Source organism: Heptranchias perlo, chromosome 8 (assembly GCF_035084215.1).
Source record: "Heptranchias perlo isolate sHepPer1 chromosome 8, sHepPer1.hap1, whole genome shotgun sequence".
In the NCBI taxonomy this organism is placed as follows: Eukaryota; Metazoa; Chordata; class Chondrichthyes; order Hexanchiformes; family Hexanchidae; genus Heptranchias; species Heptranchias perlo.
The window spans coordinates 70775563-70791571 of NC_090332.1; the positions used below are offsets into that span (position 1 = coordinate 70775563).

The window sequence follows — 16009 nt, forward strand, 5'->3', positions numbered from 1 at the left end:
CCGTGACAGCAAAAAAAAAGTATCCGCATACTACTTTTCATATGAAAGGTGCTAAGTCATTAAATTACCATTTGGTAATCCCGATGATGTGAATTATAAGATCCTACACTACCATATATTAACTTGCATTGTGCTAAAAGTAGATGTTTCCTTTTGATTTTCAGCTAGCTTCAGTATCCATGGAGGGAGAGTCCTCGGTGCTGGTTGATATTCCCGATGCTCTCAGTGAGAGAGAGAAAGTTAAGTTCACAGTTCACACCAAGGTAGGTCTCCCTGTACACAATATGAAGCATGAAATATGTCTAGCTTCCACCAATGGAAGCCACCGTAATAGATTGCAGCCAATTATTTTTAACCTTGCAATGTGTGTCCAAAACTTTCATAAAGTAAATCTTATAATTTGAGTAGAGAATACAGTTTACAATTTGTAGATTGTTTTCAGCCCTATAATACTTTGGGTTGGGGGGGAGGGGGGAGTAGCTCTTCAAAATTTTTATTAATGCTAACAATTAATGACTTAAAATCCATAAAGCTATCTATCTATGACAAAATGGTCCGTTTAGTGGGCGTTTGCAGTCTGTTATACTTTCACTGTCACACTCCAAATTCTGCACTGCACTTCAAAATGACAAGTAGAAACCAGGGCGTTAACTTGACACAGGAGCCAGAATGTTTGTGACCTCAGTGACCTCACCATCATACTTTTTTTAAGAAGGAAACGAGCAAACCAGTGTTGTGATTTAGAGTCTGAAAAGCTGCCAAACTGTGAATTTGCCCGGTATTTAGGCTTTGTGGCCTTGTAGGGACGCTTTCACCTTAGCGGGAGAATAATACATTGTGCATTACGCTATGTCCTTATAAAACAGTGTTCACAGCATGTTAACTGGTGCAATGCCAGAGGAGAGCTATGGGCAGAGAAACTAAAAGGTTTTCATCTTGGCATTTGGTACGGTAGAAACTCGCAGGGTTACCTTGGGGTCTCCACACCATGTTCAGTGAGTCTTTAGTTCCTTCAAATATGCATTGCATTATATACTGAACCTATCAATTGTGCAAATACTTCATTAATTTTTAAAAATTTGTTCATGGGATGTGGGCGTCGCTGGTGAGGCCAGCATTTATTGCCCATCCCTAATTGCCCTTGAGGAGAAGGTGGTGGTGAGCCTCCGCCTTGAACTGCTGCAGTCCGTGTGGTGAAGGTTCTCACACAGTGCTGTTAGGAAGGGAGTTCCAGGGTTTTGACCCAGCGACGATGAAGGAACGGCGATATATTTCCAAGTCGGGATGGTGTGTGACTTGGAGGGGAATGTGCAGGTGATGTTGTTCCAATGTGCCTGTTGTTCTTGCCCTTCTAGGTGGTAGAGGTTGCGGGTTTGGGAGGTGCTGTCAAAGAAGCCTTGGCGAGTTGCTGCAGTGCATCCTGTGGATGGTACACACTGAAGCCAGGGAGCGAATGTTTAGGGTGATGGATGGGGTGCCAATCAAGCAGGCTGCTTTATCCTGGGTGGTGTCAAGCTTCTTGAGTGTTGTTGGAGCTGCACTCATCCAGGCAAGTGGAGAGTATTCCATCACACCCCTGACTTGTGCCTTGTAGATGGTGGAAAGGCTTTGGGGAGTCAGAAGGTGAGTCACTCGCTGCAGAATACCCAGCCTCTGACCTGCTCTTGTAGTCACAGTATTTATATGGCTGGTCCAGTTAAGTTTCTGGTCAATGGTGACCCCCAGGATGTTGATAGTGGGGGATTCGGCAATGGTAATGCCGTTGAATGACAAGGGAAGATGGTCATTGCCTGGCACTTGTCTGGCGTGAATGTTACTTGCCACTTGTCAGCCCAAGCCTGGATCTTACCCAGGTCTTGCTGCATGCGGACTCGGACTGCATCATTATTTGAGGGGTTGCAAGTGGAACTGAGCACTGTGCAATCATCAGCGAACATCCCCATTTCTGACCTTATGATGGAGGGAAGGTTATTGATAAAGCAGCTGAAGATGGTTGGGCCAAGGACACTGCCCCGAGGAACTCCTGCAGCAATGTCCTGGGGCTGAGATTGGCCTCCAACGACCGCTACCATCTTCCTTTGTGCTAGGTATGACTCCAGCCACTGGAGAGTTTTCCCCCTGATTCCCATTGACTTCAATTTTACCAGGGTTCTGTGGTGCCACACTCTGTCAAATGCTGCCTTGATGTCAAGGGCAATCACTCTCACCTCACCTCTGGAATTCAGCTCTTTTTGTCCATGTTTGGACCAAGGGTGTAATGAGCTCTGGAGCCGAGTGGTCCTGGCGGAACCCAAACTGAGCATCGGTGAGCAGGTTATTGGTGAGTAAGTGCCGTCTAATAGCACTGTCAACGACACCTTCCATCACTTTGCTGATGATTGAGTGTAGACTGATGGGGCGGTAATTGGCTGGATTGGATTTGTCCTGCTTTTTGTGGACAGAACGTATCTGGGCAATTTTCCACATTGTCTGGTAGATGCCAGTGTTGTAGCTGTACTGGAACAGCTTGGCTAGAGGCGCAGCTAGTTCTGGAGCACAAGTCTTCAGCACTACAGCTGGGATGTTGTCAGGGCCCATAGCCTTTGCTGTATCCAGTGCACTCAGCAGTTTCTTGATATCACGTGGAGTGAATCGAATTGGTTGAAGACTGATTTCTGCGATGATGGGGATATCGGGAGGAGGCCGAGATGGATCATCCACTTGGCACTTCTGGCTGATTGCAAATGCTTCAGCCTTGTCTTTTGCACTCACGTGCTGGACTCAGCCATCATTGAGGATGGGGATGTTTACAGAGCCTCTTCCTCCCGTTAGTTGTTTAATTGACCACCACCATTCACGTCTGGATGTGGCAGGACTGCAGCGCTTTGATCTGATCCGTTGGTTGTGGAATCGCTTAGCTCTGTCTAACAAATTGCTTCCACTGTTTAGCATGCATGTAATCCTGAGTTGTCGTTTCACCAGGTTGGCACCTCATTTTTACGCATGCTTGGTGCTGCTCCTGGCATGCTCTTCTGCACTCCTCATTGAACCAGGATTGATCCTCTGGCTTGTTGGTAATGGTAGAGTGAGGAATATGCCAGGCCATGAGGTTACAGATTGTGCTGGAATATAATTCTGCTGCTGCTGATGGCCCACAGCACCTCATGGATGCCCAGTTTTGAGTTGCTACATCTGTTCTGAATCAATCCCATTTAGCACGGTGATAGTGCCACACAACACGTTGGATAGTATCCTCAGTGCGAAGACGGGACTTTGTCTCCACAAGCACTGTGCGGTGGTCGCTCCTACCAATACTGTCATGGACAGATGCATCTGTGACTGGTAGATTGGTGAGGACGAGGTCAAGTAAGCACTCCCTTGTGTTGGTTCGCTCACCATCTGCCGCAGGCCCAGTCTGGCAGCTACATCCTTCAGGACTCGGCCAGCTCAGTCAGTAGTGGTGCTACCGAGCCACTCTTGGTGATGGACATTGAAGTCCCCCACCCAGAGTACATTCTGTGTTCTTGCTACCCTCAGTGCTTCCTTCAAGTGGTGTTCAACATGGAGGAGGACTGATTCATCAGCTGAGGGAGGGCGGTAGGTGGTAATCAGCAGGGGGTTTCCTTGCCCATGTTTAACCTGACGCCATGAGATTTCATGGGGTCCAGAGTCAATGTTGAGGACTCCCAAGGCCACTCCCTCGTGACTGTATATCACTGTACCGGCGCCTCTGGTGTGGAATGATGGAAGAGTCTGGGACGTTGGCTGAAAGGTATGATTCTGAGAGTATGGCTATGTCAGGCTGTTGCTTGACTAGTCTGTGGGACAGCTCTCCCAATTTTGGCACAAGTCCCCAGATGTTAGTGAGGAGGACTTTGCAGGGTCGACTGGGCTTGGTTTGCCATTGTTGTGTCCGGTGCCTAGTGGTCCATCCGGTTTTATTCTTATGACTTTTTTTAAGTGAGATTTTACAACTGAGTGGCTTGCTAGGCCATTTCAGAGGGCAATTAAGAATCAACCACATTGCTGTGGGTCTGGCATCACATATAGGCCAGACCAGGTAAGGATGGCAGGTTTCCTTCCCTAAAAGACATTAGTGAACAAGATGGGTTTTTACGACAATCCGGTAGTTTCATGGCCACCATTACTGATACTAGTATTTTAATTCCAGATTTTATTTAATTAATTGAATTTAAATTCCCCAGCTGCTGTAGCGGGATTTGAACTGATGACTATGGATTATTAGCCCAGGCCTCTGGATTACTAGTCCAGTAATATAACCACTATGCTGCCGTACCCATAGATGGACCATCAATGACAATTATCACTATAGTTTTACCTTCTGCCTATCCCCACTTTCTCTCTACCACCAAAAGTATTCCAAATTACTTTCTGCATTAACTCTCATGAATAGATACATTAAATTTGTGATAAGTCTTGCTTTTATATTTATTTCTTTATACTTTATCTTTAAAATTTCTTGGCTTCATTCTATCTGGTGTCCGATTCTCTTGACTTAATCTAGTTCTGTTCTTTCTGTACAGTGTTTTCTTTTTACTGTTCGTCTCTCCAGCTCATTTGATATCTTTGCTGCTAAATTATTTTTCACAATGTTTGATGTCATCTGTGTTTAATGTCACTATCCCTTTCTTTCCATTTTGTGTGTGGCCACATATTCCCACCCCAAAACACCATCATTAAAAGCTACTTTTTTAGTCATATGATACACATCTTGATACACTGTGAAATAACCATAATAGGACTGAGCCTGGAGTCACTATCTCTTGTTGCTTTTGAAGTGGAGCGGGGTAGGGCGGGGGGGGGGTGGAAACTGCCACTGTTGCTAATTTCCAGACTTCCTTCCATCTGCTAGCTCTAATCTCAAATCTCAAAAGTGCAGATGTTGACCAAACCCTTCCTTGAAGACATATGCTTTCAACTGGTCTGATAAACACAACAGATCAAGGAGTACAGTTCATTAGTGGCAAAATGTGAAATGATGATTCGGGCATAAACTGTGCACATTTTGTAAATGGCTTAAAAGGGACAATGCTTTTGAAAAGTTCTTTGCGGATTGTTGACATTTAAGGAAGGTATTGAGAATTAATTTTCTCAAGATAAATGTTTGTGATGACTGTGGTAAAAATAACTCCAATATTGTTTATTTCTCTTTCTCTCTCCCCTCCCTCCCTCCCTTGCCCCCCCCCCTCCCCCCACCACCTCTCCCAGTTCACAGTACAGGATAATATCTACCAAGGTTGAAAAAAATGACTGACGATCAGATCAATTAAGAAGTAGTGACTGAAGTGACACCTAGATTGTAGGAGGAAGGGAAGACCACATTCCACAGTTTCATAGTTCTGGGAACTGAGCTCGAGACTTGAGTTGTGATCAAATGACGAGACCGCAGGGAGGAGGTACAGCAGCATATTTGGAGCGAAGGAAGAGCGAGAGGGGAAAGGTCAGAGAAGCAATGACCACAATACTATTCTCTTAGAGACCTAAGATTGTGACTGTGTGAGGGCTTAGGAGGCCAGTGGTGAGAGAAGGATTGCCTATCAGATGACAAGCTTTTTCTTGTATCTTGTCGGAGTGCACAAGGAGGGGTCAGAAGACCGTTCCCAGATCTGGGCGATGCATTCAAGTCTGAGTGGTGGAGAGTTGGGAGTCTTCGAGAGAGACAGAGAAATAAATTCTTGGCATGTAAGAGGACACTGATGATTTTGAAGTGCTTGATGCCAGGGCCCGTCAAAGGCTTTGGAGACGTCCAAGACGTTGATAGATAAAGAAACCATTGCCAAAGCTATCTGCCAACTTGCGGCAACACGCAGTTGAAATATAGGCATCCCTCTCAAAGCCTGCACCATGTTATAACAAGTCACTGATTCTGGAGATTCAGCTGTACGGAATCCAAATTGGACACTTTTTATAAAAAAAAAAAAAAAAATTCTGCTCTAAAACTGTTAGCGGATTTCTCCGTTACTGTGGTAACTATGGATTGTGAATCCATCAACGATAACTTCTGCTTGATTCTAGCCCGAGTGGTTATAAAATAGCAACTTTAATAGATTGACTTACAACAGAGTTGCACTACAGCTGTCTTCAACATTACATTCAACAGTATCATAGTTATAATACAACTATCTGCTCGTCATTCATTTAATGTAATCTGTAATCAGTACAACCTGATGGACTTCCGACCGTACCCTCTTGAGAGCTCTAACTTTTTGTGAGGGAGCGTGTCCTATCTTTATACTATTTGGCTGCATTGTTCTGTACGTAAGCATCTAGAAAAAGATGATCCAACCCAAAAACACCTCTGGAGAGGGCAAGATAGTAGATCAGTATGTAAATCACCAGTACTAACTACACCAGTATGTAAATAGCTGGGGACTTGTGGTGGTGAGTTTTCTCATTGGATTTAAGCCATCTTGTTCTCTGCTGGGGATACGTTGGGTTTGTGAAAGGGCACCTGCTCTATAGGTTTCCAGGAACGTGGCCAAGACTGCTTGATATTTTCCCACTGCTTGGTGGACTCCATATAACACATACTCTGACATATGTCCCCCAGGGGCCTAAATCCATGTGTTTGTACAGGGGAAGGAATGCATCTTCCTCCCACTAACAGTGATCGATGTGCTAGTGTGAGCATCTTGGGTAGATATGACTGTAAATGTTAGTAAGAGTTTGCTAACTGGTATATAATGCACAAGTCTCACTGCCCAGGATTGCAAGAACCTTACAGCTATGTGCTTTTCACAAAGGGCAATTTATTCTTTTTCTCTTTCTTTCTCTCACCTGCCCCCCTGTTAAGTTTGGCAAAGGGAGACCCACTGGATTTGCATAGATGGGGGCATCAGTGACTCTGGAAAGAAACGCACAGCCTGGGAAACAGGTGGAGTTCCCCAAAAATCACTGCTCAGCGCTGGTGGTCGTTGACTGTTTTCGAGGGATGAGTGTGTGTTGGGGCTGGAGGCGGGAACGTGTCACAGATTAGGATGCACTAATGTTTGACATCTCCTTGTTCAGACCACCCTGCCTTCCTTCAAGAAATCGGACTTCTCAGTGATTCGGCAGCATGAGGACTTTGTCTGGTTGCATGATATCTTGGTTGAGAACGAGGACTATGCCGGAATTATTGTGAGTAGTTGAAGCACATTCAGTCGTTGCGTCCCACATGACTCCATGATCGGGTCCGAGAATCCATGTTTCATTTGCCTGAAATAGAATCCACTATTTTCTTAATGGTATGAAAACCAGGAGCTATGGAGGAGCAAAGATTTGGTTGTCCAGGTACACAAAACAGTAAAAGCTAGTGCACAGGTACTAAATGTAATCAAAAAGGCTAATGGAATGCTGGTCTATATCTCAAGGGGTTGCAATACAATGGGGAAGAAGTTATGCTTCAGTTGTTCAGAGACTTGGTCAGACCCCATCTGGAGTACAGTGTTCAGTTCTGGGCACCGAACCTCAGGAAGGATGTGTTGGCCTTGGAGGGGGTACAGTGCAGATTCACCTCAAATGATACTATGGCTTAAAGGGTTAAATTAAGATGGGTTGTATAAACTTGACTTGTATTCCCTTGAATTTAGAAGGTTGAGGGGTGACCTAATCAAGGTCTTTAAAATAATGAAGGGATTCGATAGGGTAGATACAGAGAAACAATTTGCTTAGGTGGGGGAATCCAGAACAAGGGGGGCATAATCTTAAAATGAGGCCATTCAGGAGTGAAATCAGGAAGCATTTTTTCACAAAGGGTAGTGGGAAACTGGAATAGTCCCCCCCCCCCCAACCCAAACAGGCTATGGATGCTTGGAGTCAATTGAAGCTTTCAAGATTGAAATCGATAGATTTTTGTTGGGTAAGGGTATCGAGGGATATCGTGCTAAGACAGGAAAATGGAGTTGAGGTACACATCTGCCATGGTCTAATTAGATGGTGGAACAGGCTTGAGGGGCTGAATGCCCCCCTCCTGTTCCTACATTCCTATTTAAATTTGGACATGAATACTTTCATAGTCCTGAAGAAAATAAAGGTTGTGCTTAAACATTGAGCTTGGCCTCGAAGACTTGTGTGCATTGGGTGAGGGGAGGCAAAGGGTACTTGGCCTCAGGTAGACGTGTGCATTGGGTGAGGGGAGGTTAAGGGTACTTGGCCTCTGGTAGACGTGTGCATTGGGTGAGGGGAGGCAAAGGGTACTTGGCCTGAAACTACCCGGTTTTGTTGAAGTGAACTTTTTATTTCTTTCCCCCCGCCCTACCCCATTTAGATTCCTCCAGCACCTGCAAAACCTGACTTTGATGTTGCGAGAGAAAAGATGCAAAAGCTCGGCGAAGGTGAAAATTCCATGACTAAAGAGGAATTTAATAAAATGAAGCAAGAACTCGAAGCGTAAGCTGATGAGAAACATTTCACCCTTTGATTTCTGACAAGTGTTAAACTTCAGTTGCTTCTCTTTGGAGTACAACGATTGATGGTGTTGGTTTAAAAAGAAGGGTGAGGGGGCTGGGAATGCACAGATTAAATGAGTGAATGTTTTTCTTTTTTCTTGCTGAAATCTGACTACCATTTTCAAGTTAATTTGACCTGCAGAAGTTGAGCACAGCTCTTTAAGATGCCAGGCTATTTTAAGGTCAAATATTGCCCAAGAATTGTGCTGATTTGGTTTGTGAATTTAATGTTTAAGCATTTTTGTTTAGTAATATAATTTTTTTGTTTTTAGCATTTAAGAACTAATTTGATGAATTAATTGTGGAGTATCTAATGTTGTAAATATGGCCCAGTAATGGCTTCATTTATCACCAATTCTGCTCTCCATTGCATAATTTAAGTAATTTTTTAATAAATTAGTATCGCCAACAATACTCATTTTCTGCCCCTTTATTGTTTTTTTAGGGAGTACCTGGCTGTTTTTAAGAAGACTGTGTCCATCCACGAAGTCTTCCTTCAGCGACTTGCGGTTCACACTGTGCTGGGCAAAGACCATAACTTCCATGTTTTCCTGGAATATGACCAGGATGTAAGGCACTTTTCTTTCTTCCTTAACAGCTCCCAAGGCAGGATGTTAGTTGGGATGCTTCCCGGCTTCGTGCAGGGGGAAAAAAAAATTCCTTTCATTGCAGTTTCCTAATCACTTATATCTCCTTACCATCAAATGAGTTTCAAAAATTGAGTACCAAACTATTTTTTTGGGTTGATAGTATTGCAAAATGCTCCTTAGTCTGAGGTGGTGGAGGCTTTAATTTAAAACTAGCATGTTTTGAACCATGCGTGGGATTGTAGCTTTTTAGACACTCCTACTCAATGTCGCCCTATTTGCTGCTTTCCTGATGCATTAATATTTCTCCTATTCACCGTTCATCCCATCTCCTCACAGAATCAGAATCCTACAGCACAGAAAGAGGCCTTTTGACCCATTGTGCCTATGCCGGCTCTTTGAAAGAGCTATCCAATTAGTCCCCTGTTCTTTCCACACAGCCCTGCAAATCTTTCCTTGTCAAGTATATATCCAATTCCATTTTGAAAGTTACTATTGAATCTGCATCCACCACCTTTTCAGGCAGTGAATTCCAGATCAACATAACCTACTGTGTTTTTTTAAAAAAAGTTCTCTCTTCATCTCCCCTCTGATTCTTTTTCCAATTATCTTACTGCCTTCTAAGTCTGTGTTGCCGTGAAAAGCAATATTTTTGCTGATACAGATTTAGCTTTTGTTGGGACGGGAGAAGAAATAAAATTTTAAAAAGGGCATTGAGTCCCTGCCCACCAGGATAAACTGGACAGTTCCACTGGAACATGGGTACTGGGTTACTGCACGAAGTAAGTATAAAATTTGAAGTTCTGTGCTTTTATATGGGATATTGTACTGTGCATGAAAGCTCCCATCTACTGGAGTACTTGTGCATCCCTAATTTCCTTCACTCCACCATTGGCAGCTGTGCTTTCTCCATCTCTTTGTCATCCTTTTAAGATGTTCCTTAAAACCTACCTCTTTGACCAAGTTTTTGGTCAGCGCTCACATTTAGTCTGAATGCTCCTGTGAAGTGCCTTGGGATGTTTTATTATGTTAAAGGCACTAAAGGTGGGGTGGGGGGGGTGTTGGGTAGGTGGGTGTGATTGATTGATTCTGGGAGGGGATGAAACATTTATTTAAAAACTTAAATGCAATGAATAGTGTTGTGGCAGAGTCCTGTGTGTTGCTGAGCCAATCGAAAAGTAGATGAGAAGATTGAAAAGCTAGCTAATGATTAAGGGAAACACAATGAGCAATTACTTTTCACTTACTAAATCAGCACCAACTGGCACCTCGAGTGCAGCTCAGTGGAGGCATTAGAGAAGCAAATCATTTAACAACACTGCTCAGCGAGTGGTTGCAACTGTTTAATCCGACGATCAAATGCGTATCCATAAGAGTTTTACACGTCCCCATGGTGCCAAGAATAGGGTATTACAGGATTTTAAAAATTCTGATCTCAGCGTGTGCACATGCTAGCAAGGCTGGCATTTATTGCTCATCCCTAATTACCCCTTGAGATGCTGCTGATGAGTCACTTCCTTGAGCAGTTGTTTTTATAACTGAGTGGCTTGTTAGGCCCCCTTCAGAGGACATCAAGAGTCGCCCAAGTAGTGTGGGGGTGGCAGATTCCATTACTGTGGCTCAGTTGGTAGCACTCTTGCCTCTCAGAAGGTTCATGGGTTCAAGCCCCGCTGCAAAGACTTGACTACATAATGCAGGCTGACACACCAGCGCAGTACTGAGGGAATGCTGCACTGTCGGAGGTGATGACTTTCGGATGAGACGTCAAACCCCATCTACCCTCAGTTAGGTATAAAAGATCCCACAGGGCTATCCAAAGAAGAGCAGGGGAGTTCTCCCTGGTGTCCTGGCTGATATTATCCCTCAACCAATATCACAAACAGATGAACTGGTCATATCTCATTGCTGTTTGTGGGACCTTGCTGTGTGCAAATTGGCTGCCGCGTTTTCTACATTACAACAGTGACTACATTTCAAAAAAGTTTTAAATTGGCTGCAAAGAGCTTTGGAACATCCTGAGGCCGTGAAAGGTGCTGTATAAATGCAAGTTCTTCCTTTCTCTGATGGATACTGGGTTTTTACAACAATCTGGCAGCTTTCCTGGTGCCAGCCCGTAACTATTGAATTCTGTTTCGTGACTTAGCTTGGGCGGGATTTGAACTCTCTATCTTTGGGTTGCTGGTCCAATACCATAACTACTATGATTATACTATAATACTACTATTATATATGGTTAGAAATAAATAATTTAGGAAGGTTGAATAAAACTGGAGAAAAACAGGAAAGTAGAGGGGAAAAAATGGTCGAGGGGCACAAGAAGATTGATGCTTTTCTTGCTGTTTGGTGGAAGAAAACCATAGAATCATATGGCAAAGGAGGAGGCCATTCGGCCCATTGTACCTGTGCCAGCTCTTTGAAAGAGCTATCCAATAGTCCCTCTCCCCTGCTCTTTCCCCATAGCCCTGCCAATTTTTCCTTTTCAGGTATCGGTCCACTACCCTTTTGAAATAACTAATGTCTGAGAAACACCCATTTAAAAAGGCACTTCAGCCCTGCGTAATGCGCTTGTGCGTTAAAGGATTTGATAAATTCCCGAACCAGTTTGATGGCAGCATCATTGCTCATGTATAAATTCATAAATTAAACTGACTGACTTCCTTCTGTTTCTTTTTAGCTAAGTGTCCGAAGGAAAAACACAAAGGAGATGTTTGGTGGTTTTTTAAAGAGCATGATGAAGAGTGCTGATGAAGTACTCATCTCTGGAGCCAAGGTAATATAGTCTGTCTAAGGTCCTTGAATCTGACACCACAGAAAGTGGCTGCAGTCACTGACCTCCAGATCCACGGGTACACTGAACCTTAAGCAAGCTGGCTACAGAACAGAAAACAGAGTAAGGGTTAAGGGTGGCTACTCAGACTGTCAAAAGTTGGGAAGTGGTGTTCCACAGGAATCGGTGCTGGGTCCACTGCTGATCAGAATTTACATAAACGATTTGGACTCTGGAATCGGAAGTACAATTTCAAAAGTTGTGGACTACACCAAGTTGGGTGGTATAGTTAATACTGAGCAAGAATGAGTCAAAGTACAAGACGGGAATAAAATTGCAGAATGGGCATGTAATTGGCAAATGAATTTCAATATAGATAAATGTATGGTGATATTTTGGTAGGAAGACTAAGGAGTAATGAGTCTAAATGGGGTAGAGGAGCAAAGGGATATAGGGATGCAGATACACAAATTACTAGAAGTAGCAATTTTTTTATGGCCTTATTAACCTGCAAACTAAGCACCAGGGTTCATTTCTAGAGGGATAGAATTGAAAAGCAGAGAAGCTATATTAAACTTGTACTGAACCTTGGTTAGACCTCACTTGGAGTACTGTGCACAGTTCTGGTCTCCATTTTATAAAAAAAGATAGAGGCACTGGAGAAGGTGCATAAAGGATTTACAAGGATGATACCAGAACTGAGAGGTTATAACAATCAGGAAAGGCTGAACAAGCTGTGTCTTTTCTCTAGTAAAGAAAAGGCTGAAGGGTGACTTGATGGAGGTCTTTAAAACTATGGAGGGGTTTGATAGTGTAGATGTGGAGAAGATGTTTCTACTTGTAGGGGGAGTCCAAAACTAGGGGCCATAAATATAAGATAGTCACTGATAAATCCAATAGGGAATTCAGGAGAAACTTCTTTAACTAGAGTGTGGTTAGAATGTGCAACTCGCTACCACAAGGAGTAGTTGAGGCGGAAAGCATAGATGCATTTAAGGTCATAAGCACATGAGGGAGAAAGGAATAATGTGTTGATAGGGTTAGATGAGGGGTGGGAGGAGGCTCATGTGGAGCATAGACCTGTTGGGCTGAATGGCCTGTTTCTATGCTGTAAACTCCATGTACTATAATCTTGCTTTAGACTTGATGCTGTCCTGCAGTGGTCTGGCGATCAGAGCCGTCTGCAACTGGGCATCTGTGGAAGGCCGATTCCTGGGTGTGTCCAGTTTGGTTTCTAATGAAGCCCAGTTTTCCAGGTCAGCTCAGTTTTCAGCCTGCACTCCAGGCTGCTTTGAGAGGGGGGGGGTTCCGACGCACACTGATTTGTATATGGAACATAGGAACAGGAGTAGGCCATTCAGCTCCTTGAGCCTATTCCGCCATTCGATTAGAACGTGGTTGGTCTGTATCTTAACTCCACTTAACCGGTTCTGTAACTCTTAATGCCATTGCCTAACAAAAATCTATCTATCTCAGTTTTGGAATTTTCAATTGACCCCCAGTCTCAATAGCTTTTGGGGGGAGAAAGTTCCAGATTTCCACCATCCTTTATGTAAAGAAGTGCTTTCTGACATTCTTGAATGGCCTAGCTCTAATTTTAAGACTGTTCCCTTGTTCTGGACTCACCCACCAGAGAAAATAGTTTCTCTCTATCTACCCTATCAAATCCTTTAATCATCCTAAACACCTCAATTAGATCACCCCACAATCTTCTATATTCAAGGGAATTCAAGCCTAGTCTATGCAACCTGTCCTCATAATTTAACCCTTCAATATGAAAGTGCATTTCAGTTGAAGAAAAGTTGAAATTACAGAAAAGCATCTTGTGGAGACCAGATGGCTTTTTTTTTGTCCAACTTCCTTTGAACCTTTTTGGAGTGTGTGGTTCTACATTGCAAACTTCAAAAAGAAATGCATGTGCTCCAGGTAAGAGAGATTCACCGAGGGGAGACGACCAATGAGGTTGACTGCAAGGGGCAACGTGCTTGAGTTTGAGAGCATTGTGGCAGGCTCTGTATTGTCTCAGTTGGGGAGTGATATTCCCATGGACCAGCATTTTTGCGCTCAAACCTCACATCTTTTAATTGCCACCGATTAATGCAGCTTTTGAGCGTCAAGAGATCGGGCTTGGGGAGATTTGCTGTTTTTCTTTAATCCACTTGTGTGAGGGGGAGGGGTCGTCCAAAACTTGGGGCCATAAATATAAGATAGTCACTAATAAATCCAATAAGGAATTCAGGAGAAACCTCTTTATTCAGAGTGGTGAGAAATTGGAACTGCCTACCACATGGAGTGGTTGAGGCAAAGGTAGATAAATACATGAGGGAGAAAGGAATAGAAGGACATGGGGACAGGGTTAGATAAAGTAAGGGGAGAGGAGGCTAGTATGGAGCATAAACACCAACATAGACCGGTTGCGCCGCTTGGCCTGTTTTTGTGATGTACCTTGTATGTTAAAAAATTTTTTTTAAATAAATAAACTTTTTTGTGCAGGATGTTGATGAATTCTTTGAACACGAGAAGACATTCCTTGTAGAATATGGCGTCAAAATTAAAGACTCTGCAGTAAAAGCAGAAAAAATGACAAGAACTCACAAAAGTACGTGCAGATGGGCTGGTTGCATTCACTGGCTTTTGTTTCATAAAGAATTAATGGTGACTTTAAAAAAAAATGGTACAAATTTTGAGTTGACTGCCAAACCTACATATTTTGATGACTGGAGCTGTCTCTATTTCTCCAGATGTTTCTGACGATTACATTAATTTATCATCTTCCTTGAATGAGCTCGGGATAGAGGAAAAAGCTCCAATGAACAAGTGAGTCCTTTCATCATCTGCACGGTTACACCCCTGAGCCTGTTGCATGAAGCGCCCTCGTCGTGGAATCCCCACTGTGTATACAACAGCAACAACTTTTTAAAAATTCACTCTCTGGATACGGGCGTAGCTGGCAAGGACGGCATTTATTGTCCATCTCTAGTTGCCCTTGAGCAGGTGGTGGTGTGCTGCCTTCTTGAACCGCTGCAGTCTGTGTGGTGAAGGTTCTCCCATAGTGCTGTTAGTTAGGGAGTTCCAGGATTTTGACCCAACCACAATGAAGGAATGGTGATATATGTCCAAGTCTGGATGGTGTGACTTGGAGGTGATAGTGTTCCCATGCACCTGCTCCTCTTGTCCTTTTAGGTGGTGGAGGACGCGGGTTTGGAAGGTGCTGGCGAAGAAGCCTTGGCGAGTTGCTGCAGTGCGTCCTGTAGATAGTGCACCGGCGGTGGAGGGAGTGGATATTTAAGGAGGGGTCGCTGTCGATCAAGTGGACTGATTTGTCCTAAAACATGCACTTTTCAAAGTGCCTTTTGCGCGGCGGGACATCTGAGCCCTAGAGGCTGGGCGACCCGAGCGGGGAAGAGGGAGTGAGGTTAAGAGGAGATGGGGAGTGAGCTGGAGGGTTCAGCAAGAGAATTCCAGAGGGTGGGTTTTGGGGGTTGAAATCTGCCCCAATGGTGGAATGGAGGAGGAGGGAAAAGAAGAGAACACACAGTAAGCCAGAGTTGGAAAGATGGAGTCTCCAGTACAGCTGAACCCAACTTTTTTAGTTTTTGTTTGTATGTGCTCAATACTGAGTCTCCCCCTTGTTCCAAACAAAATCAGTGTCAATGAAGAGTGAAGAATAATGTGGGAAACCTGAAGTAGTTCTTAAAGAAAATGTGACTTCTTTTTCTTTTTCCAGCTACTACATAAAACTTTCTGAACTGTTTGAAAAACTTAGGGTAAGTTTCTTTCACTGCCTGGGTCATTTTAGTGCTAAATGAAAAATACTGGAATGTAGATAAGTTCCTTTTAATAAAAGTTAAAGTACACCACCCCATCAATGGAGATTCATTGAATGTTATTATTCGTTGGTATTTGTTTAGGTATATAGGAACAGGAGGAGGCCATTCAGCCCCTCGTTCCTGTTCCACCATTCAGTTAGCTGATGAGTAATCTGTACCTCAGCTCCGTTTACCTGCCGTAGCTCCATATCCCTTGATACCCTTACCTAATAAAAATCTTTCAATCTACTATATATTAGTTTCTTAGATTAAGTCTCCCTGCCAGTACCTTTGTATTTTTTTGGTTTGCTGGGAGCTGATGACAGTGGGCTGGATGGTGAATCGAAATTGGGCTCACAGTTCGTGTAACACCAATGAGCGGATGACTTTGTAGGAACGGTACCTTTTTTAGATAGA

General features: G+C 43.7%; 1 protein-coding gene across 3 annotated transcripts in view; it reads left to right on the forward strand.

The window, feature by feature from the left end:
* Positions 1-16009, forward strand: part of snx5 (sorting nexin 5) — a 46709-nt gene that overhangs the window by 17821 nt on the left and 12879 nt on the right. For 2 of the 3 annotated variants that reach the window (XM_067989251.1, XM_067989252.1), the window contains 8 exons: positions 165-263; positions 7009-7119; positions 8249-8370; positions 8875-8998; positions 11691-11786; positions 14277-14382; positions 14525-14600; positions 15511-15550. In XM_067989251.1, the coding sequence (XP_067845352.1) occupies positions 165-263; positions 7009-7119; positions 8249-8370; positions 8875-8998; positions 11691-11786; positions 14277-14382; positions 14525-14600; positions 15511-15550 (774 nt within the window). Of the gene's footprint in view, positions 1-164; positions 264-5208; positions 5441-7008; positions 7120-8248; positions 8371-8874; positions 8999-11690; positions 11787-14276; positions 14383-14524; positions 14601-15510; positions 15551-16009 lie in introns of those variants that run through there. The other variant, XM_067989253.1, reaches the window with a different exon arrangement.